Source organism: Zychaea mexicana (assembly GCF_025766255.1).
Source record: "Zychaea mexicana strain RSA 1403 chromosome Unknown BDB00scaffold_5, whole genome shotgun sequence".
Lineage (NCBI taxonomy): Eukaryota > Fungi > Mucoromycota > Mucoromycetes > Mucorales > Lichtheimiaceae > Zychaea > Zychaea mexicana.
In genome coordinates, this window is record NW_026516668.1 from 608097 (window position 1) to 630538 (window position 22442).

A 22442-nucleotide genomic window follows, 5' to 3' on the forward strand; every position below is an offset into this window, starting at 1 on the left:
TTTTTATTAATGGAAATCAATGCTACCCAGAGCGCATGAGAATACTACTACTACTACTACTACAACATTATTATAAGCTATTACTAAGTGATTGTTTTTTATATATATGTATAAGTGCATAAATTGTCGAAAAAAAGAGGGTGTAAAAGTAATGTCATAGACACAGGATTTATAGACCCTTAGACGCGGTACCTATGGTAAAAAATAAACCAGATGTCAGTACTCATATATGGCTCATGTCCCTGTTTCCTTTCCTTCCTTTGTAGATAGTGTATATAATGAGTGTACGTACAAGAATTGCTCATCCTCCTGGTCAGTAAGATCAAGGGCAAGATTCACGTCACCTACGGCGCCGTTTGCAATACGTTTCTTGTTAGTTCTTGCGGCCTGGATACGGACAATCAAAAAGGCAATAGCGGCGACACCAAAACCAGCAAGGTAACCGCCAACACCGCTCAAATAGCGAGGTGCCTATTCACAAAAAGTAACCAGAGAGAATCGTTCAGACAGCATATCGAAAAAGATATAGCTAAGTTGCGTTGTTAATAAAAAAGCGATACAAACCTCGTGCTCAACCATCATCAATGGACCTGCAAAGTTACCAACTAGTGTTTCACATATACATAGTAAAGCCGAGATAATTTAGTTGGGACTGTAAACCATCCCCCCGCAAAATCAGTCAAAAACCAGAGTCTAAACAACATACGTGTGTAGGCAGCTACAATGCAGCCATTGTAAAAGATCTTTTTGGTATAGCCCTTGGCATTGTTGCCAACATATGTCAGCAAGAGTGAGTAGGCACCCGTGCCTGCCCAACTCAAATAAAAGCCGAGTAACTTGACTTCACCCTCGGGGATGGCACAGAGGAGAACAAGACCGATCATACCAATAATGAGCAGACCAATACCGGTGTAAAGAAGCTGGCCAGTCTTTCTGGCGATGAGCATGGCTGCAAGGACACCAAGAGAGGATGCAAAACCGCTAGGAATTTGAAGAAGCATGGAATCAAGGGGAGAGAAGCCAAGAGCCATGGTGAAGGTTGTGCTGTACACAAGCATTCCACCATTCTGCATACTGATACAAAAGGCTGCGATCACCAAGAGATACCAGCGCGCTTCCTTAAGACATTCCCAGATCTGAGCGTACTTGAACTCTCTGTGCTGTGTCACGGCATTGTCCTTCATACGAGCATCAGCGATACGTTCCTCGGCAGGTGTCAACTTGAGTTTCTTGTGCTTGGGTGTATCGACCATAAAGAAATAGACAATAAAGCCATGAAGAATGGTAAGTGCACCAAAGATGTAATGGTTCCTATATGTCAGACATAGGAATATATATTAATTGCTATAGTGTCTATGTGATATGTTCTTTTTCCTCTTATCCGCTCTAATAGTAGTACAAAGTGCCTCCTCTACTTACCATCGCCAGTTTTGAATTCCATTCGGATGTCCCATGTGTGCAATACCGTATGCTATCGCTGAGCCGACAGCAGCACCCACACCGTTACAAAGAGTGATAAAACCAAAGACAAGAGTTTGTTCCGAGCGACGATACAGGATTGACGTGACCAAATACAAGGTTGGCATGGCAGCCGCTTCAAACAAACCCAACAAGAATCGACACGCTGCCATTTGTGCAAAGTTCTGTGTCAATGCAGTCAACGTCATTACCTGTTTTGGATTTTAAAGTTTGATTGTCATCTCATGTTAGAGTTTTTTCTGCTTTCGTCCAAGACTTCTTTCTTTTCGACAGTGTAAGGACGTACCAAGCCCCAAATACAGAGCAGCACACCCAGATATCTTGCATGAGGCACTCGTTGCAACATGAATTGGTTAGGAAGCTATTGTTGTTGTTGCCGTTCAATAGAGAAGGAGAGACTAGTTAGTGTCTATGATTGATCTGCTGACAAAGCAAGCTGGCCGTGTATACGTTACCTGATAAACCAAATGACCCAAATAAAATAAACTTCCAAGCAAGCTGAATTCCTGACCTGTTAAGCCCAAGTCGGCATTCAATCCCAAAACCGGGCCCACACTCAGTGCGGATTTGTCGCAGAACTGGGAAAAATCAGCATGGTCAGAAAAGAAAAAAAAAACCTCTCAGAGTTGGGTAGCTCACAATGACCGCTACTAGTGATTAGATGGAAAAAATAAACTTACGTTCAAAAAGATGGTCATGCCAGCGAAAGGCAATACAATCCAATTGAGCTTGCGCAGATACTCTTTTTCTTCCTCAGACTTTTCAGTTGTTTCGGTTTCCACTTGCACCTCGTCAGATGTAGAAGTTGTCGTTATTGTCGTCTTTTTGACGTCTTCCTCGTAGGAAATGTCTTTTTCGTCGGACATACTGCTGTAGATGGTGCGATAGAAGGAGTAAAGGGAAGGAAGAAGGACGACAGGGAAAAGAAAGGCGGTGAGGAGGAGAAGCAAATAGACAGTAGTAGCAGCTTGAGTCTAGGGCTTCTCTTTTCAAAGGCGGTTATATATACTTCTTGATGGTCTTGCGTAGTGTGAATAGTTGTATGCTTTCACGTTTTAGTTTTGTCATTCGGAATATGGGGTGCAATGACAGTTTGCTCGTTTGGGAACACAGCTGCAATTAGCAGTGGGGTACGAAGAAGCCAAGTTGGGACCACTGAGAATTCCCAAAAGTCCTGCAAGCTGAAGCAAAATGATGATTACTTTGAAATTTTTTAGATTTCCCAGGGTGCACTGTTTAGGTAACTGTCGCATTTCCTTTTGCTGCCATCACGTTGACGCTTATTTTGTTTGTGTTTCGTTTGAGCCGTTGGATGGCTAAGGTTACATAGCGCTAGGTACAATTGATCCGATAGATTGAATATATGACAGAAAGGAGGCGCCCCGTATTATACTTTCTTGTGCCACCCCCCCCACTCTTTCCTATCTGCTGTACGGCTCAACCCATCGCAATATGAGTGAGGGACATATTATTCCATTTGAGGCTGTTTTGTATACTCCACTCTTTCCTTGACGAGAGTATTGTCTTTGCTCTCCAGGTTTCTTAGAAGAGTGTTGGCTGATTCCCCGTTCCGGCATAGCCGTGGGACAATTTTAACAACCATTGTTCAGATTTTATATATCATCTGTTTGCTATTTTTGTGATCTCTCGCCCTCGTATAATAATTAGCTTTCCATTTTTCCTACGGAGGCTCAGCAAGCAGCACATACATCTGTTCCGGAACAGAGTTGCCCTCTCTTTTTTCATTTGGCACAACACCACAAAGTACCACACTTGCTTCTTTCTTAATTATTCAGCATTGTGAAATCAAGATTGCAAATGAGTCACAGTAATCGAAAACTTCATTACACCACTATGGTTTAAGCTTTTGACTGTTAACTTAACAGACACCACCACAAGAGCCAGACCACCCACCACCACTTCCTTTTCGATTTGCAACACCTTCGTTCCTGGTTCAAACTTTTCAGTCGCCGGTACCATCAATGCCGCAGTCGGCGTTAGGCAATCTGATTCGTTACCAATGAAAATACATCGCCTCTTTTGGGGAAGTGCATTGTACTACCATCTTAAACTTCCTCTTTCTCTAATTCATGGTTCTGCGGTTTCCAACGTTACTGTCAAACATGTGTACTAGTACAGGTCTTTTGCCAGAGCGAGATAGCTTCTCGACGCTAACAAGTACAAGGATATAGGATCCAATGAGTAAGTATCCCATGCATTAAATATATATTGACGTTCGGTAGCTGTTTTCTCGATCTTACTGTTATTAATGATCTTAGTCCACTTATTATGTTGTTAAGAATCCTAAACGGCGGCAACCAATATATTTCCCAGTGCTCTCTGACCTTCACATGATTTCTGGTTACCTCAAAAACTCGCACAGCAACAGTGAGGCAGAGCATGATAGTGGAACAATATACAATTAAAACAGACTGCATAATGCTATTGGTGTCTGGAAAAGTGGGATAAGACGTACAGTCCCTTGTAAACAACAATGATACGCGATGTTGTTCCTTATAATTACTCATAGCAAACTCGAAAAGGCCCTTTTATAATATCTACTTGCAGCACATTCCCTTTGCACTGTGCCGCTGTTTACTTTAGCGAATTCAGCACTATGAATAAGGTTCATAATAGCGAGAATATGCCAAGTCTTTATGACAGGTATTAAGATCAGCCAGTATTCGATATATAGATGACGACGTTAAGCCCCCTCTTCTCACTTTAAAGAAAGCATTATTATAATGCGTGAGAAATCATTAGAAACTGAAGACTAATATTGGGTGGGGTTGCCTGTCGTTTGCCTCTTTCGAAAGCAATTAACGGCGATATCTGACATGCAAAGTAAAGTGCCGTGCTAGCGGTAAGGAGAACATGTAGGCGACTACGAACATGGAAATCAGAAACAATATGCAATACAGTACGTACTTCATTATCTATTGATGAACAGGTGACAAAAGCTCGTAAGAGCTCGACCACCGCTTTGAATACAATGAAGGAAACTGCTGCTACACCACCTTTTTTTCCACATGTTCTCATCACGCATAATAGACATTGAAACACCCTATCTTATACTTCAATCAGAAAACGCACTCGCGATCCATGGTAAACGAGCGAAGCGAGTGATTTAGGGTTTCGCCAAGCGTTCAGGGAGGGTCCACAGGAGAAAACGTCCCGCGAATGAAAGGAAAAACCAACACTTCATTGATAACATACGAACACTGTAGTGGGTGTAGCAAGAGCACAACAGGCAAACATTCTGTTGCTGTATCGTGCCAACGACGAGAGGCAACAACCCCGAACTTACGTACAGCCTTTTGTTCCCCTCAATTCCCCCTTTTATCTTCCATGTTATTGCTACGACTACTTATGCCTCTTACGCTTTCTCAATTTCTGCTCATGCCATGACTCTATGTGCTTTTCCCCATAATCGACAGCCTTTGCTTTTCCAGCACAATGTCCTTCTTACGCTAATGCTCCCGGGTGTACACGTAGTGTAAGTGGGGAGTTTAGCACTAGAACAATGAGCGCAGCGAGCGACAGGTTTCGGGTTAATCATTTGTACCAGACGTATTCATCAGCAGCAACAGCAACAGCAGAAGAGGCAAAGGTGCTAGTAACAAGAGGAGCAGAGTATGTCTTACATTATGAAGAAGTAAGTTTCTATGTATGCTTTACTTTGCCACACGATGTTCTTATGTCCATCTTTATGCGACAGTCTTTTACTTTTTGCGATAGTGGATAGTGGCAATAGTTGCAGGTCTCATAGGTACTTCTTCGCTGTCCCTGATATAGTAAGCAATGTTTGTTATGTAAGGGCTGCGGGTTTCTTTCGCTTATGGAGCGTTATGTGAAACTTTCTCAACCGCAAGTAAAACATAACCAATCTATGTCAATACATAGGAACGGCTTAGATGAAAGTAATAAAGACATCCTCTCACAGTATTCTTGCGCTTGATGATGGACGCTGAGTATATCATTAAATAATTGCGCAGCCTCTATCGTGATTACGAGACGTCAGCAATCCTAATACACGTAATAGGTTACTCACCTGTTGATTTTTGAGTTACTTTAAGGGGGTACTTTATTGAATGCGAAGTATAATACAAAAAGGCTCCAAAGCCTGTAGTAAAAATTGTATAGATAGACTGTATGCCAGGTAGCTCATAATGCTGTCAAACTATATCTCATGGGGTGGAAGCATAAAAAACCATAGAAATTTGATTGGTCATGTGGTGCCTGCAAATGTGACCAGCGCGCGTATAGAAGTGCGGCGCGGTTTTCGTATTTCTTCTCCCTGAAACTCCATTCTTTCTCTCTGCTTCTTCAAACTCGCCTTCATTTTCAATACATGATTACGACCAACAGTCCTACGGGTGAACAGCGATCAACTGACAGCAATAGCACATCGCGAAAACGGCCGAACAGCGAAATGGACAACCACCCTTCTTCGATTCCCTTGCCGAGCGACAGTGACAGTGAAACTGACGACGGAGAAGCCTTTGATCTTACAAATGACACCGACAGTAACGGAAATGGTCAAAGCAGTGGCAATGGCAGCAGTGGTAGCAGGACTGAAATTTCTAGCTCTTCGACGCGAACTCCAACGCCTTCCAATAACAGCAACAGCATTCGCTCTAACGGAGCGGATGCCGATGTTCTGCAGTTCTTTCAAGAAACAGGCCTGTCTGAAGAAATGCTTGAACAGCTGGGTATTGATTTGGAAGAGATCCGGTCACAACGGCAATTGGAAAGAAGAACCGAACAAGATCGACTAGATAGAGAGTTGGCAGAACAAATGCAACGACAGTACAATGACGACATTCGATCCACGCAACAAACAACTCCAACAACTCCATCGTCCTCGTCTTCACGAATATCACCACTACCACCACAGCAACAGCAGCCTGTGCGAAATATCTCCAATATTCCAGTCTCTCATGTTGCACCTTCACCGCTGCTGCCGCCGCCACCACAGCAGCACCAACACCAGTCACCGGTCAACCGTGAACTTCCTTCCACGTTGATGCAAAATATGGCAGCTGTAAACTTGACTCGCCAACATCCGCAGCACCCACATCAAGTGGCAGCTGGACGACATGTAGCAAAAAGACCCAGAGTAGAAGAACTTCCATCCAGTAGCTCGACATCATCAGCAACAGGAGCACGTCCACCAGTAACTCGACAGGTCATCGACCTAAGCGATACCGAAGATAATAATCTAGTAGATTTGACTGAAATTCCTGACATTGTTCAGCCACCAGTGGCTTCTTATCCATCATCATCATCATCCTCCAGTATACCATCGAGCTCACGTGCACCAGTGCCACCGCCAGCGCAACCATTGCTGTACCAGCCTCATTCGTGGCACACAGATCCCCACCTCGATTATGAATCTGAAGAGGATCTATATGGTTATGATGAGGATGAAGGTCCACTCTACACGTTCGACAGTCTTGGCAGTCGATACTTTGGCGGGAACTTCATGTTGAACTCTGGAGGTCGCCGTTTGCCTTTCGGCAAGGCTGGCAGTTCCTCGAATCCTCACTTTGATGAACGCTACAATGTACCGTTCAACCAGTTTGCAAAGCAATTAAATCCTGAAGAAACCGAAAAAGAACTCAAGGAACTGTTGCAAAACATCCAGTATGAAGATACATCTACACCGCAGGATCGTGGTAATACCCCTGATCGTCTACGAGTCACTCTTATGGAGCATCAGAAAGTGGGTCTACAATGGCTTAAGCGCAACGAGGAATCGTCGAACAAAGGTGGTATGTTGTGTGATGACATGGGTCTTGGAAAGGTTTGTTGTGATAGTAGATTTGTACTTGAAGTGCCTTACTTTAGGTTACAAACAAGCTAACCTGATCATATATTTTCAAGACTATACAAGCTATGGCACTCATCGCTGCTCGCCCGTGTACCGATGCTACACCACTCAGACACCTTCCCATGATGCGCCGAGGCAAACGTCGAGCTAATCAAGAACTCATCAAGACGAAAGCGACGCTCGTTGTTTGTCCTGTGTCGTTAGTGGCTCAATGGGAACGTGAACTCGTCACCAAAACCAATCCACCGCTGAAAGTATATGTTCATCATGGCCCGCAAAGATCAGCTGATGAGACCGAAATTGCAGACTATGATGTTATTGTCACGGCTTACACAATTGTCGGTAACGAGTGCGTCGAAGAGGAGGATAGACGTGGACCTTTGGGTCGTCTTAAGTATCATCGGGTCATCCTGGACGAGGCCCATACGATTAAGAACTATCGAACCATCATGGCAGTGGCATGCTGCAGATTGGAAACCGAATATCGTTGGTGTATGACCGCTACACCGATCCAAAATCGTGTTGAGGAATTGTAAGTTTCTTCGTGTGTGAAGTGGGCGGGGGGTGTTGTGGCGATGGGAAGGTGATGGTCATTTATGTCGATCATAGCAATGAATGTATCTTTTCTGATAACAGGCGTTTTTCAATTTCTAGATACTCTTTAATCAAGTTCTTGCGTATTCGCCCTTACTGTGAGTGGAAAGAGTTCAGAGACGAAATCAAGAAACCACTCAATAATGGCGATCAGAAATTTGTAAGTATTTCAACTCTATCAAGTATCATTTTATGAAAAGTTATTAACGTTTTCTTGTTAAAAAAAGGCACTCAAAAGAGTACAAGCATTGCTCAAGGCTATTGCTCTTCGTCGATCAAAAAAGGCCAAGATCGATGGTCGACCGATCTTGAACTTGCCTGAACGAAACGTTCACTTCACCCACATCAATTTCACTCCTGATGAACGCGCCTTCTATGATTTCGTCAACCAGAAATCCCAGGCTCAATTCAACAGATATATGAAAGCTGGTACTGTTATGAAGAACTATTCTTCGGTAAGTTTTTTCTTCTCTCCAATGATTTGTGTATCAAGTTGCTACAAGTAACCACAATTTATCGGTAACTCCAAATTGTTATATCTAGGTCCTGGTGCTTCTGCTTAGACTGCGTCAAGCATGCCTTCATCCGAGGCTCACAATGCTCGATAGATCATCAGAAGAAGAAGATGTAGACGTTGATGCTCAGGAGGATCTTGCGGCTTCTATGGATAAAACTGTTGTTAACCGTTTACTCCACGATGATACTGACTTCAGCCAAATCGAGGTATGTTGGTTGATGGATCCGTTCTTAATATCGTTCATATTCTATACTAAACCGAATTTTTCTGTTTCATATAGTGTCCTATCTGTATGGATATGGCAGATCATGCTCAGATCATCCCTGGATGTGGACATATGCTGTGTCGAGAATGTTTGGGTAGTATGTATCATAAACCTTGTTTAAAGAAAATGCAGAAGAGATTTGGAAAAACTTAAACTAATATCATAATAGATTACTTGAACTCGGAGCGAGGAGAATCGGAAAAGCGCTGCCCACAATGTCGTGGTCAACTTGTCGGTGACAAAGTGGTCACTATAGAAGTGTTCCTGAAGATGCACGCTCCCGATTTATACGATGAGTTTATTGGAAACAAGGAAGCACGAAACGAGGAGGAGAAGGAAATAAATACACGGGCTGAGGATTTGCCTTCGAGCTCAAAGATTGACAAGATGCTCGAGATTTTACATGAAACCCGACGCCAAACCAAAAACGGAGACAAGACTATCGTGTTCTCTCAGTTCACAGCATTCTTGGATATCATGGAAACTCCTCTCAGGGAGAACGAGTTCAAGTATGTTCGCTTCGACGGCTCTATGACTGTAGCTAAGCGCGATGAGGTTCTGCAAACGTTTTTCAATGATCCAAGATACACCGTCCTTCTGGTCTCGACGAAATGTGGCTCGCTTGGTTTAAATGTAAGACGTTTTGTGTTTTGAAAAAGTACCGAATGTCATAAACTAACCAAATGCTTTTTTCTTCTATCATCATAGCTTACGTGCGCTAATCGAGTTATCGTAAGTGGTTTAAAACCAACATTTTATCGTCCGTATTGTGAAAGATACATGTTACTAAATGGAAGATTCTTGTCTCTTTTAGCTCATGGATGTTTGGTGGAATCCGGCACTTGAAAACCAGGCAATCGATCGAGTGCATCGAATTGGACAGAGAAAAAATGTTGAAGTACATCGTATATTTATCAATGATACGGTCGAAGACCGCATTTTAGAACTCCAAAAGAAGAAGCAGGTGTGTAGATCGAATAACAAGAGTTATCTAGATTTTAACGGATCATGTATTAACCATTGTGATAAAAAAATTCATAGGCATTGGCGGATGGTGCTTTAGGAGAAGGAGGAGCTGAGAAACTTGGCAGACTTGGTCTTGACGAGCTATTGTACTTGTTCCGTGGTTCGTCATCAGGATAAAACACACACCGTAACATTCGTCATAAACAATCCTCTGTGCACCTACTCTACTACGACACGAAACAATATCCCTTCTCTCACGCTTATATCACTTCCTGTATATAAACCCGTATATATTACGTTTTTCTCTTTTACATCTTCTTCCATACTTTTTTATTACAAATAAAATCACATCTTCTTGTTCTGTGCTTCTATTGTTTTAAACTTAAAATAGCGCGGTTAGTTTGAAAGAGATGCACATTTTTAAATGATATCGGATGGATCCCAGCAAAAGCGTTGAGTTTCTGCTTGATGAACTGCATCAAGTTTTTTCATATCCTATCACATAACAACCTATTTAGCTAAAGCCACAAATCTTGCATATAAACAGCCCTCACCTCATCCGAGAGTTCCAGGGAAAGTACTTTGGCATTCGACGAGACGCGATCAGGATTGCTTGACTTTGGTATTACGATCCAACCATGCTGGACTGCCCATCTCAGTAACACCTGTGCAACATTTCGGTCTTTAACGATATCCAGCACATCCTCATCTGTCAGCAGTTTGCCCTCGCCCAAGCTTGAATAAGCTTGGACTTGAATGTGATGTTTGTCACAGAGATCTAAGATATCTTGTTGTACGAGCCGTGGATGTAGTTCAAATTGGTGGACATGAGGCACGATTTCACAGTGGTCAAGCAAGTGTTGTAGGTGTCGAGCTGTATAATTGGATATACCGATATGTCGTACTTTGCCTTCCCGGTGGAGAGTTTCAAGCGCGCGATAACTTCCCATGCGGTTTTCTTGATTGATTGGATCACTTAATTTCTTTTTGGCAGTACTACGTTTAAATTTTACGCATTCAGATATAGAAGTTAGTCTCGCGTTTTTTTTTAAAAAAGTTTAAATGATATCTCCAAAAGTTTACCTACCCTGGCCAATGGATCAAGTAAAGATCAAAATACTCGAGACCAAACCGTTCCAGAGATTCAGTGACAGCTGTTCAAAAACTATTCATGTGAGATAATTATATCGACGCTATCAAATGGATGGATCCTACCTTTATAACAAGCATCGTACCCTTGGTTTTGAGGTGCTAATTTAAACATTGAAACTTGGTCACTATCCCATCTTCAAACTTTATCTACTGGCAGCAATAACAATCCTGGATCCTCGATTTTCCAAGTTACTTACATAACTTTGAAGTGATAAACATGTCTTGTCGCTGAACACCAAACGATGGATCATCAAACACCTCCTTTAATATTCTCCCTAAGACTTCTTCGTTCCGATAAACTGTTGCAGAATCTTTTTTTCGTATCACGATACAGTATCATGCGCAATTACAGTGAGCTTTGTGTAGTAAACCAGAAACAGAGAAAACAAAAAAAACAAACCTATTAATCGATATCCGTTTTGAATAGCTTGATGCACAACCGGCTTTAATACATCTTCTGTTTTCACTCGATAGGTTCCCACTATATACGAATGGTTGCATAGACTTTTAGCTTAACCATATTTTTTTCGCGTTTGAGTTTATACTTTACGTCCAAGGACTGGAATCGTGTCTCCGTTATGCAATTGCTTTGTTGCCATTTTGTTTTGCTTTTCTTTGCTCTCTAACACTGAAATCGATCATGAGTATTGCGAAGGAGGAGAATTGAAGTGATTTCTTTCTGGCATGTGCTTACGGTTGTTGTATCGCACGATCGATCGGGGGCAGAAAAAGAAGAATGGTGCTGGTTGCTCGGGATATCAAAGTTGCCTGTAGCCCAGCGGTCAATTGGTTGCTATGGGGATCCATCCTCACATATGCACACATCGTATCTTTAAAAAACACATCTAAACCTGGTTAACGTCTCACGAATTCTTCTTGCTTACTGTGCAGCTTGGCACTTTATACATGTGTCAGTGAATATGTGTAAGTCAATCGATTCATATGTTAGATACGTGAGCAACACCCGTTGCTCATCTTCGATGTAAGCATATTCGGGTGTATGAGTGGTGTGTATCTTGTCAGAAAAATGACTTGTGATCGTTTGTTTTATGATTATTTTGTGGGGGCCAACTCCAGCAAATTCAACAAGAGGATGGAGTGTTTCTTGAAAAGTGTGGTGTGTGATGAGGGAACACATATGAGAGGCAAGGTGAATAAGTCTATGAGAGCGAAGGGAGAAGAGGTGATACACAAACAACTATGCACACGCACACACTTACAAAAAGGTTGATAGAGGAAGAGGAGGAAATGTACACGAAATCGTAATTTTTGTAAATGAAATGCTTTCGGGGGAAAAAATTAAAGGATGATGGTCTTCACCACCGGTTATAGAACTGTTGCTGTTGTGGCTGTTGTCCAGCCGTACCAAATCCATTTTGGGCGCCAAACGCAGGCTGTCCCTGCATTTGAGCATATCCGGTAGGTTGTTGCTGTTGGAAGGGCGTGATGCCAGCTACTGATTGTTATTTTGAAATAAAAATACATGTGAGTGACCGGTGATTCCCCAATCGATGCACCTTTCTATTTGAGCTTACGTTGCGGTTGACCTTGGGAAAACACACTAGGGCTGCTAGTGTTCATGCTCTTGAACACGGAATACTTGTCATTGGGATCAACTGTTTAAGAACGATGACGAAAGTTTTAGAGTGTGGATGGCAGCCTTATTAAGCCATGAAACAACACCTACCTTGATTCTGCATGTTCATTGGTTGCTGGTTAAAGCCTGTAGGTTGTGATATTTGGTAGCCTGCTGGCTGCCCTGTCATCTGAGCAAACACTTGTGATGGCTGCAACGACGAAGACGAGGATCCCATAGAGAACGAGCCTTGTGTCTGTACACCAGGACGCTGACCTTGAGCTCCTCCAAATGGATTATCCGGAGCTATCACCGTATCGATTAGTAACAATGAGAGAAATTGCTGAAAATAAGGGACAGATCGAGTTACTTACTGGCATTGGCCCACGTTCTTCCTTCGCCACTCTGAGATGACTGATTGGACATGCCAGTGGCTGTTGGGACCAATGGTTGCGGCAAAGCAGCATTGATGGGCACGTTGGTCAGCATATTTGGCTGCTGTTGCTGGTGCATCATCATTGGAGCTTGCTGCTGCTGCTGCGGTGCCTGCTGTGGGATGAATTGATTCTGCTGCACAGGGGAATGTGCAGCAAACGCAGGGTTCTGTTGTGCCGGTGTCTGCATAAATTGCGACTGTGCAGGAGGTGGCGGGGGCGCAGCCTGCGATACAAATTGGTTCATGGGTGATCGCGGGGGCGGGGGTGGTGCTTGCTGTTGTGGATGCTGCTGTTGTTGGTTACCAAACTGCATCGCCATTTGCTGAACATGCGAAGGTTGAGACTGAACAGGGGGCTGTTGTTGTTGCTGATGATTACCGCCAGCAGGGCTAGTCCATTGTGAAAGCATCTGCACATCCACTTTGTTATTCTGCTGAGGTGTTGGTGGTGTTGGACGCTGTCGCGGAGGAAGAGGGACTGGTGGTTGTGATGGAGGAGGAGCAGGGACATGGTTTTGAGCCATCATGGGCTGTTGTTGTTGTTGTTGTTGTTGTTGCATTGCAGGAGCTGGAGGAGCTGGAGGAGGAGGTGGTGGTGGTGGAGCAGACCATGCTGCTTTAGTCTGTGCCATGGCATCACCTACAGGTGGTGGAGCAATCGATGTATTGACCACAGCAGAAGACTTGTTTGGCGAAGAAGTGGCGCGCGGAGCCCAGGCATCATCAGCAAAACCAGTCGATTGAGTAGCAATAGGGCCATTCACTGGAGGAATCGATACAACCGGGTCTCTAGGCGGTGTTGCGGGTGGTGCTTGTGTTGCAGGAGGAGTAGAAGAGCTAGCGGCTGGTGTAGGCTGCAATGGTGTCGAGCTCAGTTGAGTCTTGATCTTGTCCATCATTGCTGTGTTCACTCCTCGAGGTGCCACATTACTGGGCGTAGGTCTTCCAGTTCCTCGTCGCTGCAAGCCGCCACTGTTGCCTCCACGATTTAGCACTGGTGATTCTTGCTGCGAGTTGAACTGTTCCTGAAGCTGCCGTGCGAGTCGTTCGTCTTCCTCGATCTGCGACTGTGCGTTACGCGATGCTGCTACAGCTTCTGCCCAAGCTGTCGACTCGTCCTCACTGTCGTCAATAACACTTGTCGCACCAAAGCTTACCGACTTTTTGCCCTTCTTTTTAAACTGCTGCTGCTGCTGCTGAAGTGGTGGGTGTGACATTGACTCTTCGTCCGAAGCTGGTTCCGGGACATTTGTTTCAATGAAACGCTGCAAGCGCTGTACATGCGATTCAGACATGCCGAGCGACTTCATCTTGCGGTGCGTCAAATTCTCCAGATCACCTTTACCCAGTCCCTCCGCTTGAAACGTGGACGCATAGCGCAGACTGTTGTTCATGGGAATATTGGCTCGCATAAAGTAGTCGTACCAGCTCCAGTTTTGCTTGCCGCTGTTGCTGCTACGACCATCCTTTGCGAAATGGGCCAAGGGAATGTCGTCGCCACTGTCTTCAAAAAGCCGTTGGCCTGTCTCTTGCTCAATGTAGCGCAAATCCTCCATACACATTTTCTGGATAGGTACGTCAATTTTTACGCCATTGAGCTTGTGCAATCGGATCTTGTCACCGTGGCAGCCCAGAAATTGGGCTTCGACCCTGAATGCGCCGCTACGATCGGTCCACGTGCGTACTTTGATGGGATCTGGCTTTCCTGGATCCTGTGCCTGTTTGGGTCGTTCAGGCAAAGAACGGTTGTTGGGCAAAGGTATCGACTTGACAGCTTGTGCACTTGGCATGGCTTTGCCAGCTGGCGGCTTGTTGGGTGGTGGTGGAGCTGGTATTTGGCTGCGACGCGGCGAAGCACCCCCTCCTAATGGGGCCGATGCAGCAGCGGCTGCTTTACGCTCTTGCTCCTTTCGTTTTACTTCTTCCTCCTGTCGTCGTCGGCGTTCAACCTCTTCGCGTCTGGCGCGTTCTTCCTGTTCTCGTCGACGACGCGCTTCTTCCTCTTCCAATCGACGTTGTCTAGCAGCAGCAGCTTCAGCTTCTCTTCGCTGTCGCTCTACCTGTTCCTCCTCCTGCTGTCGTTGCATAGCGTTATTTTGTTCCATTTCTGCTTCATAATCTTCCTGGAACTGCACGTAGGTGGCCGGCACAATACCCGATCGGCCGTCCTGATACTCGACCGTCCACCAATCTTCGCTGCTGACATAATCAACTGCAAGCACTTGATCGTTTTCTTTGATTGAAATTTCTTCAGGCCCTTCTGCAGTAAAATCATATAATGCAATTGACCAACGCGGTTCACATGCGGGCTCTGCTGGCTCTGCTTTGGGTTCAGGCTCATGCACGACAGGAGCTGCTACCGGTGCTGGTGCTGGTGCTGGTGTCTGATGAGCGGCTGCAGGTGCGGCATTGGCTGAGGAAATAGCAAGAGACTTTGATTCGTCGATTTTTGAGATAATAGCTTTAGCTTCGGATTTGGATGATGCTTGGAAATCAAGCGTCGATCTCGTTGCGTCCGATATCTCAATGTGTATGTTTTTGCCGTCGTGCGCCGAATTCCCAACGTCCGATATCGCGAATTGACGTACAGGAGAAGCTTTGTCGGTTTCACTGCCATAACATAGCATGCCGTTGCCGATCAGCAAGTTGCCCTTACTTTTTTTCTTTTTTTTCTTATCCACGTCGTATTCATGCACCGGCCATGATACGGCTTCGTCGTTTACATGGGGTATTGCGCGAGACTGTTCTGCTGGGGCTATCGAAGGAGAATTCTAGCATAAAGTGTTTAGAGGAACAATTTCATTACATGATACTTTCCTTTTGTTTAATACTTACTGAAATGGCAGAAAAGACGGAAACTGACGGTTGCTGTGCCTCTTGGCTTGGTGAATCAGATGCTGCTGCTGTTTCTACAGCTGTTGCCGATGCTGCGAGTTGGTCGTGTGCTGACGATCGAGTAACTGCCTTGTTGGATACCTAATAACTCTTATCAGTAAAATTAAAAAGAAAACGCGGTACCGCATCTTCTCATCCAATCCATCAACACCGGTCCTTCTTTCTAATTATTGTCTACCTCTTGAATGTAGTTACTCGGTACCAAGCCAATGGTACCGCCCTTTTCCTTGGCAAGGAACCAATCCGGATCATCGTTTTCGTATAGAACCATGATATCATTTTCCTTAAATGACAGTTCTTCATCCTGCTGAGCAGTATAATCATAGAGGGCTTCAATTGTGCCGATAGGTTCTGCCTAGATAGTTACGATATGGCATTAATATCAAGCAACGAGGTGTTTCGGCTAACTACTAGTTATATATATATAGTACCTCGTCAATATAGTTGGCTGGTACGAGACCAATGGGGCCGACTTGATCAAGTGAAGGTGTTTTCAACTGAGCCTTCCACCAGTCTGGGTCATCGTCTTTGTCAAGAATATACAAGATATTGTCTTCACTAAAAGTGAGTTCTTCGTCGGATTGTGCTTTGTAGTCATATAGCGCCTTGCATACGGCAGTGTACTTCATGGTGTATATAATAAGTGTATGTTATGCAAAAGGTAGGAGAGAGAAAGAGAGAGAGAGAGAGAGCGAGTGACTGAATTGGGAAAAGGTCGTTATATTTTAAGAAGGGTGTTCGACCGGGAACAATTAGAATTCTACAGATTTATTTTCTTTGTAGTGTCAATAGTATTGTTGTTGCAGGAAAAAAAAGAATGAGTGAAGGGGAATAATAAAGGTTTAAAGGGAAAGTAGAGAAGAGAATCTCCCAATGGAAACACAGAAAAATTAAAGCGAAGGGTTTCCGCTTGAATGTGAATTTCAAGGTGGGGAGGGAGAAGGGGAGATGAAAGATGGAAGAGTTCTATTTGAGTTCTATTTTTTCTTTTACTGTTGCTACACTTTGCAGATGCGCAACGGCAGAAGAGAGGAACGTACCCAATTGCTCGCTTTCCTAATATAGATGGTAGCACGGACTACTTGATTTACCAGCGCACCGCTTATAAATATACAGCACTACAAGTGTTGTGCTGTATCAGTGTCGCTGCTGATATGCTATCCTCTCTGATGATGATGATGACGATATGGCATGTAATGACTCTGCAATACCCTGGTTTCAATGAACAATTGGAGATACGCGTCCCTGCGGGACAAAGCTACAAAGATGTGAAACATGCGCTATATGTTGTTGCGATACGTACAGCATCTTATACTGGAACTGACATCATAAGAAGCCGATACAAGAAAAAAAACCTTTACGGAGGAGAATCCATCATGCCCATTTTAACAGCAAATTTAATGAACTGAACTCATTGCAGATTACAGTAGTTTTTTGTTGTCATTTTCACGAGTAGTAGCGTGAGACGACTACTACGCTAAACCGCCGGTTGCTAACTAATGTCGTAATATGCGCTTTACCTCGTTGTTGACCTTCATACATATCATTTCACTAGCTGGCTTTCCTCCAGCAGCAATATTATTATTCCTAAGACATTCATATGATGGCCAAGATACCTCTCCTTGTATAATAACTAGGAGACTATTGATGCGCGTGCCTATAGTAAAATGTTTTAGCATTTGCAGCATATCATACAACATACTACACACGCACAGAATAGATCAGATGCTGATTTTGTTATATCGATACAAGTAATGTGAAAATACCTAATATACATCTATCCCGTTAGCCCTCGGGTTCATCTCCAGCATAAGCAATGGGTAAATAGTGCAAAGAGGTAGTAAACAATTCGAAAGTAGATGCTTACTTATCAGTGCTTCGACAGGCAGCGATGCGCAACTACTATCATCATCCAGAAATGGTATACATTATTCTCGGTCCATAATTGATATCTTGTATACTAAATCGAGGAGTTTATAGCGAATTATGGCCGTCCCTGGAATTCGCTTCATCATAACATGTATGATATGCTGCCCATGTGTAAACCTTGATACCTGCCAACAGCACCCTTTTTTTCCGTTCATCATCAGAAAAGAAGCGAGTTAGCATGCGCTCTTACCACTGCGTAGTAGTAGCCAAGAATTACATCAAGTCGAATACTGTTCGCGTATGCGGAGTGTTGCCGAATCTTGGATGATTCATGCGTATTAGATCGTACGTGAAAAGGAGTAGCGGTGTTAAATGACAACAGGCGCAACGAGTCTGTAGCTTTGATACAAAACAAGCAAGTGATATACCAGCCGTATACATTCCACCATGAAGAATGATGATGAATGTCCTTCGCACCATCCATCGCTGTGATGGAGCTGCTCTTATATGCCTTCTTCTTGAAACCCCAAACAGTGGTAGAAAGATCCTTTTAGCCCTCTCTTTCCCCCCCCCCCACCCCACCCCTTACAACCCTCTCTCCGCTTGTCATTCGGTTACACGCGCCCACTGTTTCCCGTTTGCGACACGCACAGCATTACTACATGTACATACACACGCACACAGAGTACTGATTCTGCGCACTCGTGTTTCTTTTACTTCTTTCGTGCTGGGGGCGTGTTGGACCCCTTCCTCTCTCTCTCTCGCTCTCTCTCTCTCTCTCTCTCTCTCTCTCTCTCTCTCGCTTTTCGACTTGTAACGTTTGTCTTCCTCTTGCTCTTTTACTCTTTTCAACAACTCGAACTCGTACACAAGTCCCCTTTTTTCTTTTCTTTAGTCTTTTCAGAAAAAGTCCTACACTTGCAAATCGTCCTTCTCGCTCTCCTCTCTCTCGCTTTCTCTTCTCTTTCTTACTCGCTCGCATACACGCATATCCACCACGCAACCAAAAGTTTTCTCTGATACAACTCCTTCACTTCAAATCACTTCTTCTTCTTCTCTTCTCTCTCTCTACCTATCTACCAAACCTATCACTCACATATACATACACCTTACACGGTTCCTTTTTCCCTCTTTTATAATACTTGCGATAAATCGAGTCCACTTGGCCAAATGAGAGAATACAAATTGGTTGTCTTGGGATCAGGTGGTGTTGGCAAATCGGCTCTGGTAAGTTCTTTTAACGTTCATTTTAAACTGGCTTGTGGACGAAGTCATAAATCAATTCGAACAAAAACGAACGAGACAAAAGAAAAAAAAAAGAGGAGAGAACAATAAGAAACCGGAACGAAGGGAGAGAAAAAGAAAAAAGAGAGAGGATAAAGAAAGGCTAACTAAACAACTATTTACCACGTTATGAAATTGTTACGTGCAGACGGTTCAATTCGTTCAATCGATATTTGTCGAAAAGTACGATCCAACAATCGAAGATTCTTATCGTAAACAAGTCGAGGTGGATGGACAACAATGCATGTTGGAAATACTGGATACTGCTGGCACAGAACAGTTTACCGCCATGCGGGATTTGTACATGAAGAGTGGCCAGGGTTTCCTTTTGGTTTTCTCCATCACGAGCATGGTTACCTTGACCGATCTGCAAGAATTACGAGAACAGATCATGCGTGTCAAAGATAGTGACAATGTAAAGTCGAGTCGTATGATTGTTGTGTTATTACTACGTAGTGCTACTATTTCTACTATCACTTACGGCCCCGGTGAGCTGATTTCCTCTTCCTTTACATTTTTTTGGATAACTTGCAAATACTAGGTACCGATGGTCTTGGTTGGAAACAAATGCGATTTGGAAGAAGAACGGATGGTATCGCGAGAACAGGGCATGATGTTGTCACAAGAATGGGGTGGGAAGCCGTTCTATGAAACCTCGGCCATGTACAAGATCAATGTAGATGAAGTGTTCTTTGACCTCGTTAGACAGATCAACCGCCAGATGCCAAGTCGAGAAAAACAAAAGAAGAAGTTGAAATGTCTTGTCCTGTAAAAAGAAAAATATCGAACCATTCTCCCCGCCCTCACCCTCAGGTTGAACAATACCAACCGTTTTCTTTTGTCCTCTTCCATCTTACTACACTACTACTACTACTACCACTATTGCTACTAAGTACTACGTATACTTTACCCCGCAATCCCCTCTTCTTTCTGCTCCTCCAACCATCTTCAATTTGCTGTCTTTTCATCCATCGCCATTCCCAAAGAGTAACCTTACTTCTTCCTCTCTCCCGCAACATTTATAACCGCAAAGCAACTCACAACGCATATTATATATATATACTCACATCGACAATACCATATCCAGTCCTTTTTCCTTACTCTGGCTGTTTCTCTTTCTCGTATAACAGTGTTGCTATGCACGCTATCCAACCATTTCCATTCTCACTATAATACATAAGCATTTTTGTTAAGCATGATGCATCATTTGTCAAGTGATCGACAAGAGATCTGCATTGATAATATTGATAATGACGCTATTCTCTCTCACACACACACACATGTCCTGTTTGCATGGTTACTCAGTGCTTGCGGTGATGTTGCCAAAAGGCTTAGCCGTGGATATTTGATTATAATGGCAAATTTTTACATGAAGCTACTATCATACTGCATACATTACAACTATTTACTGTCGATGACAGAAGACTATGATACAAAAAGCGCTCGCTGCTACCTACTACACATTTAGCATGGATCCATGCTCTATCTTGGTAAGTCGCTGGAGAATGTATTAGCCCATATTGAAAACTCCACATCGCCTTTTTCTTGTACACACAATTAATTTAAAGTTTGATGTCCCTAAAGCGTGGACCAAGTTGGTTTAGAATTATATATATGAAAACAGTGTCGGAGGTCTTAGAGAGTGTAGTAGTGAATATATGGTGTAGGATATGTTACAATGTAGATGCGTATGTAGTTACAACAGCATATACTTAGTTTCACTGGCACTAGCATTTTTTTCAGTAATCGTTATACACTTTCAGGTTTCCAGCGAGCACCAGGGCAAGACCAATGGTCAATCCAGCCGCTACAGCGATATATGCCAATGCCACAACAACTGCTCTAAAAACGACGGACGAAGCGCCTAGATGCCATCTTCTGACCAGCATAGCCGTGATCATTCCAATGCCGATGCACCCAAACAGGCAAAGATATTCAGCCACTGGAACAAACGTCATTTTGTAATACGCACGATTTCCTTGAAATCCAAGGGCTACAGCCACTGAAAACACAGTGTACATTGATGCCATTATCCACGGATAGCGTTTCGGTATTGGTGTATCGTACACTTGATTGACGAGAAATACAATGGCGAAACCGTATGAGAATATTTGCCAGTTTGTTCCTGGTTGGATGATAGCCGTGACAGTGCCGTGGATAAACACCCATGTCTCGAGTAATAACACCCAATATTTGTTACGGTGGCTCTATATTTCAGCAAAAGTTCATGAAAATGACAATAACTCTTGTTACTGAATCTTTTGCTTCCAACAGCTGTCAGAAATAAAGCTTCTCTATGACGATAGAGAAGATGACGTACTTGGTGATAGAAACTTGCGGATTGCCAAAGAAGTAAACATTGGTAGAAGAATCCACCCAGATGACCCATCGTTCCTTCCTAACAACCACATTGGTCCATCAATACGCCACTAAAAGACCCAGCAGAGATTCGTTTCTAAGCAGAAAACTTACAGCAGGATGATAGTGAAAGTTATATACAGTACCGAAACTCATGACATAGCCATGGTACTTTTTCACAAAGTCAAGCGTTTCTTTAAACGAGAGAGACTGGATCTTTTTGCCTTTTCCAAAAGCAATGCCTCGACTTTATACACTGTATGAGAAATCAAGCCGTTTTGAGTATCCCTTTTTGCACTGCTGTTTACTTTACCTGGGAATAGCCAACAGCAAAGCGACCACCAGCACTGCAATGACGCTTCCTTGAGCAGTTCCTTCGGAGACATCCACGGCCAGTCCATCATAGGTGGTGTGTGTTTGTAGCAGTTTGTACAGCATCATTGAACCATTTAAGTAGACCATTTGCCAATTCCATGTATAGAATGTATCATTGGACCACTTGATACCTTTAGCATCTTTTCTTCCATCACAGTTCTCCTTGCTCTTCTTTTGCTGTTGTTGGACTTTGGCTAATATGAGCCACTGGCCCAATTGATGCACAAGATATCCGATCCAAGCTGATAAGCGCCCTAACGACGTGGAATCCACGAGACGCCATGCATATGCAAAAGGTGTTGATCGACCTGGTTATCGTGATCGTTTAATTAGAAACACTTCGGGGTCGAAGAGAAGAAAAAAGCAACTCCTATAGTTATATATTTACCGCCGTCGCCATAGCGAGTCCCGCGTATTAAAAACCGGCCAAGGCCCATTTCTCCTCGAACAGGTCGAGCATTATAAAAGTTGCTCCAATCATGAGTTGGCCATAATGCTAGAACAGTAGTTAATGATGCAAACACAAGCGACGCAATCACATAGATCGCAATCGCCTTTGTGTCACCCCGCATAAAAAGTATAAGGAATAGAGAAAAAAAAACCCTTGCGACCCCACGCTAAACCACAGGTTTATTAATGCCAGGGCAAATTGTACTACCGAGACCCGCCACGAGGAAGGACCAAATAAGTAAATTGGGACACTACTACTGAACGCGTGTGAACGGTAAAGAGAGAGAGAGATAACTATGTGTCTGTGGGTCACATGGCCTGTTAGTAGCTATTGGATATAGCAATTGTATCCAAGACTGGACGAGTAAGTGTTTACGCTACATAAAATGTATC

General features: G+C 43.6%; 8 protein-coding genes across 8 annotated transcripts; 3 read left to right on the top strand and 5 right to left on the bottom strand.

Moving 5' to 3' along the window:
* Nucleotides 1-179: 179 nt before the first annotated feature.
* BDB00DRAFT_784052 (major facilitator superfamily domain-containing protein) lies at nt 180-2345 on the bottom strand (the record flags this gene model as incomplete). Its single annotated transcript, XM_053120439.1, has 8 exons — nt 180-192; nt 293-471; nt 565-605; nt 707-1311; nt 1420-1670; nt 1766-1840; nt 1935-2057; nt 2160-2345. The coding sequence occupies 8 exons, from the start codon at nt 2343-2345 to the stop codon at nt 180-182; spliced, it is 1473 nt and encodes a 490-aa protein (XP_052984721.1).
* Nucleotides 2346-6964: 4619 nt separating this feature from the next.
* On the top strand, nt 6965-9831 carry BDB00DRAFT_755088 (SNF2 family N-terminal domain-containing protein; the record flags this gene model as incomplete). Its single annotated transcript, XM_053118809.1, has 10 exons — nt 6965-7285; nt 7366-7844; nt 7967-8066; nt 8134-8361; nt 8450-8629; nt 8704-8785; nt 8858-9321; nt 9397-9420; nt 9503-9652; nt 9730-9831. The coding sequence occupies 10 exons, from the start codon at nt 6965-6967 to the stop codon at nt 9829-9831; spliced, it is 2130 nt and encodes a 709-aa protein (XP_052984722.1).
* An 81-nt stretch (nt 9832-9912) lies between these two features.
* On the bottom strand, nt 9913-11545 carry BDB00DRAFT_449606 (NADP-dependent oxidoreductase domain-containing protein). Its single transcript, XM_053117428.1, has 7 exons — nt 11357-11545; nt 11207-11287; nt 11004-11117; nt 10870-10905; nt 10742-10808; nt 10209-10650; nt 9913-10149 (listed from the first exon to the last, which is right to left on the bottom strand). Exons 1-7 carry the CDS (start codon nt 11403-11405, stop codon nt 10075-10077), a joined length of 864 nt encoding a protein of 287 aa, XP_052984723.1. The 5' UTR covers nt 11406-11545; the 3' UTR covers nt 9913-10074.
* A 939-nt stretch (nt 11546-12484) lies between these two features.
* Nucleotides 12485-16501, bottom strand: BDB00DRAFT_449648 (uncharacterized protein). Its single transcript, XM_053117429.1, has 4 exons — nt 16145-16501; nt 15892-16068; nt 15654-15794; nt 12485-15589 (listed from the first exon to the last, which is right to left on the bottom strand). The coding sequence occupies exons 1-4, from the start codon at nt 16340-16342 to the stop codon at nt 12749-12751; spliced, it is 3357 nt and encodes a 1118-aa protein (XP_052984724.1). The 5' UTR covers nt 16343-16501; the 3' UTR covers nt 12485-12748.
* Nucleotides 16502-17628: 1127 nt separating this feature from the next.
* BDB00DRAFT_449725 (uncharacterized protein) lies at nt 17629-18136 on the bottom strand. Its single transcript, XM_053117430.1, has 2 exons — nt 17860-18136; nt 17629-17781 (listed from the first exon to the last, which is right to left on the bottom strand). The coding sequence occupies exons 1-2, from the start codon at nt 18060-18062 to the stop codon at nt 17688-17690; spliced, it is 297 nt and encodes a 98-aa protein (XP_052984725.1). The 5' UTR covers nt 18063-18136; the 3' UTR covers nt 17629-17687.
* A 196-nt stretch (nt 18137-18332) lies between these two features.
* Nucleotides 18333-20092, top strand: BDB00DRAFT_800379 (ras related protein 1b). The gene is made up of 3 exons (XM_053121774.1): nt 18333-18809; nt 19015-19281; nt 19408-20092. Exons 1-3 carry the CDS (start codon nt 18753-18755, stop codon nt 19636-19638), a joined length of 555 nt encoding a protein of 184 aa, XP_052984726.1. The 5' UTR covers nt 18333-18752; the 3' UTR covers nt 19639-20092.
* BDB00DRAFT_449753 (uncharacterized protein) lies at nt 19426-20092 on the top strand. Its single transcript, XM_053117431.1, has one exon. The coding sequence runs from the start codon at nt 19623-19625 to the stop codon at nt 20037-20039; it is 417 nt and encodes a 138-aa protein (XP_052984727.1). The 5' UTR covers nt 19426-19622; the 3' UTR covers nt 20040-20092.
* Nucleotides 20093-20264: 172 nt separating this feature from the next.
* On the bottom strand, nt 20265-22351 carry BDB00DRAFT_800386 (uncharacterized protein). Its single transcript, XM_053121775.1, has 5 exons — nt 21988-22351; nt 21538-21907; nt 21339-21471; nt 21187-21264; nt 20265-21073 (listed from the first exon to the last, which is right to left on the bottom strand). The coding sequence occupies exons 1-5, from the start codon at nt 22169-22171 to the stop codon at nt 20606-20608; spliced, it is 1233 nt and encodes a 410-aa protein (XP_052984728.1). The 5' UTR covers nt 22172-22351; the 3' UTR covers nt 20265-20605.
* Nucleotides 22352-22442: the final 91 nt, after the last annotated feature.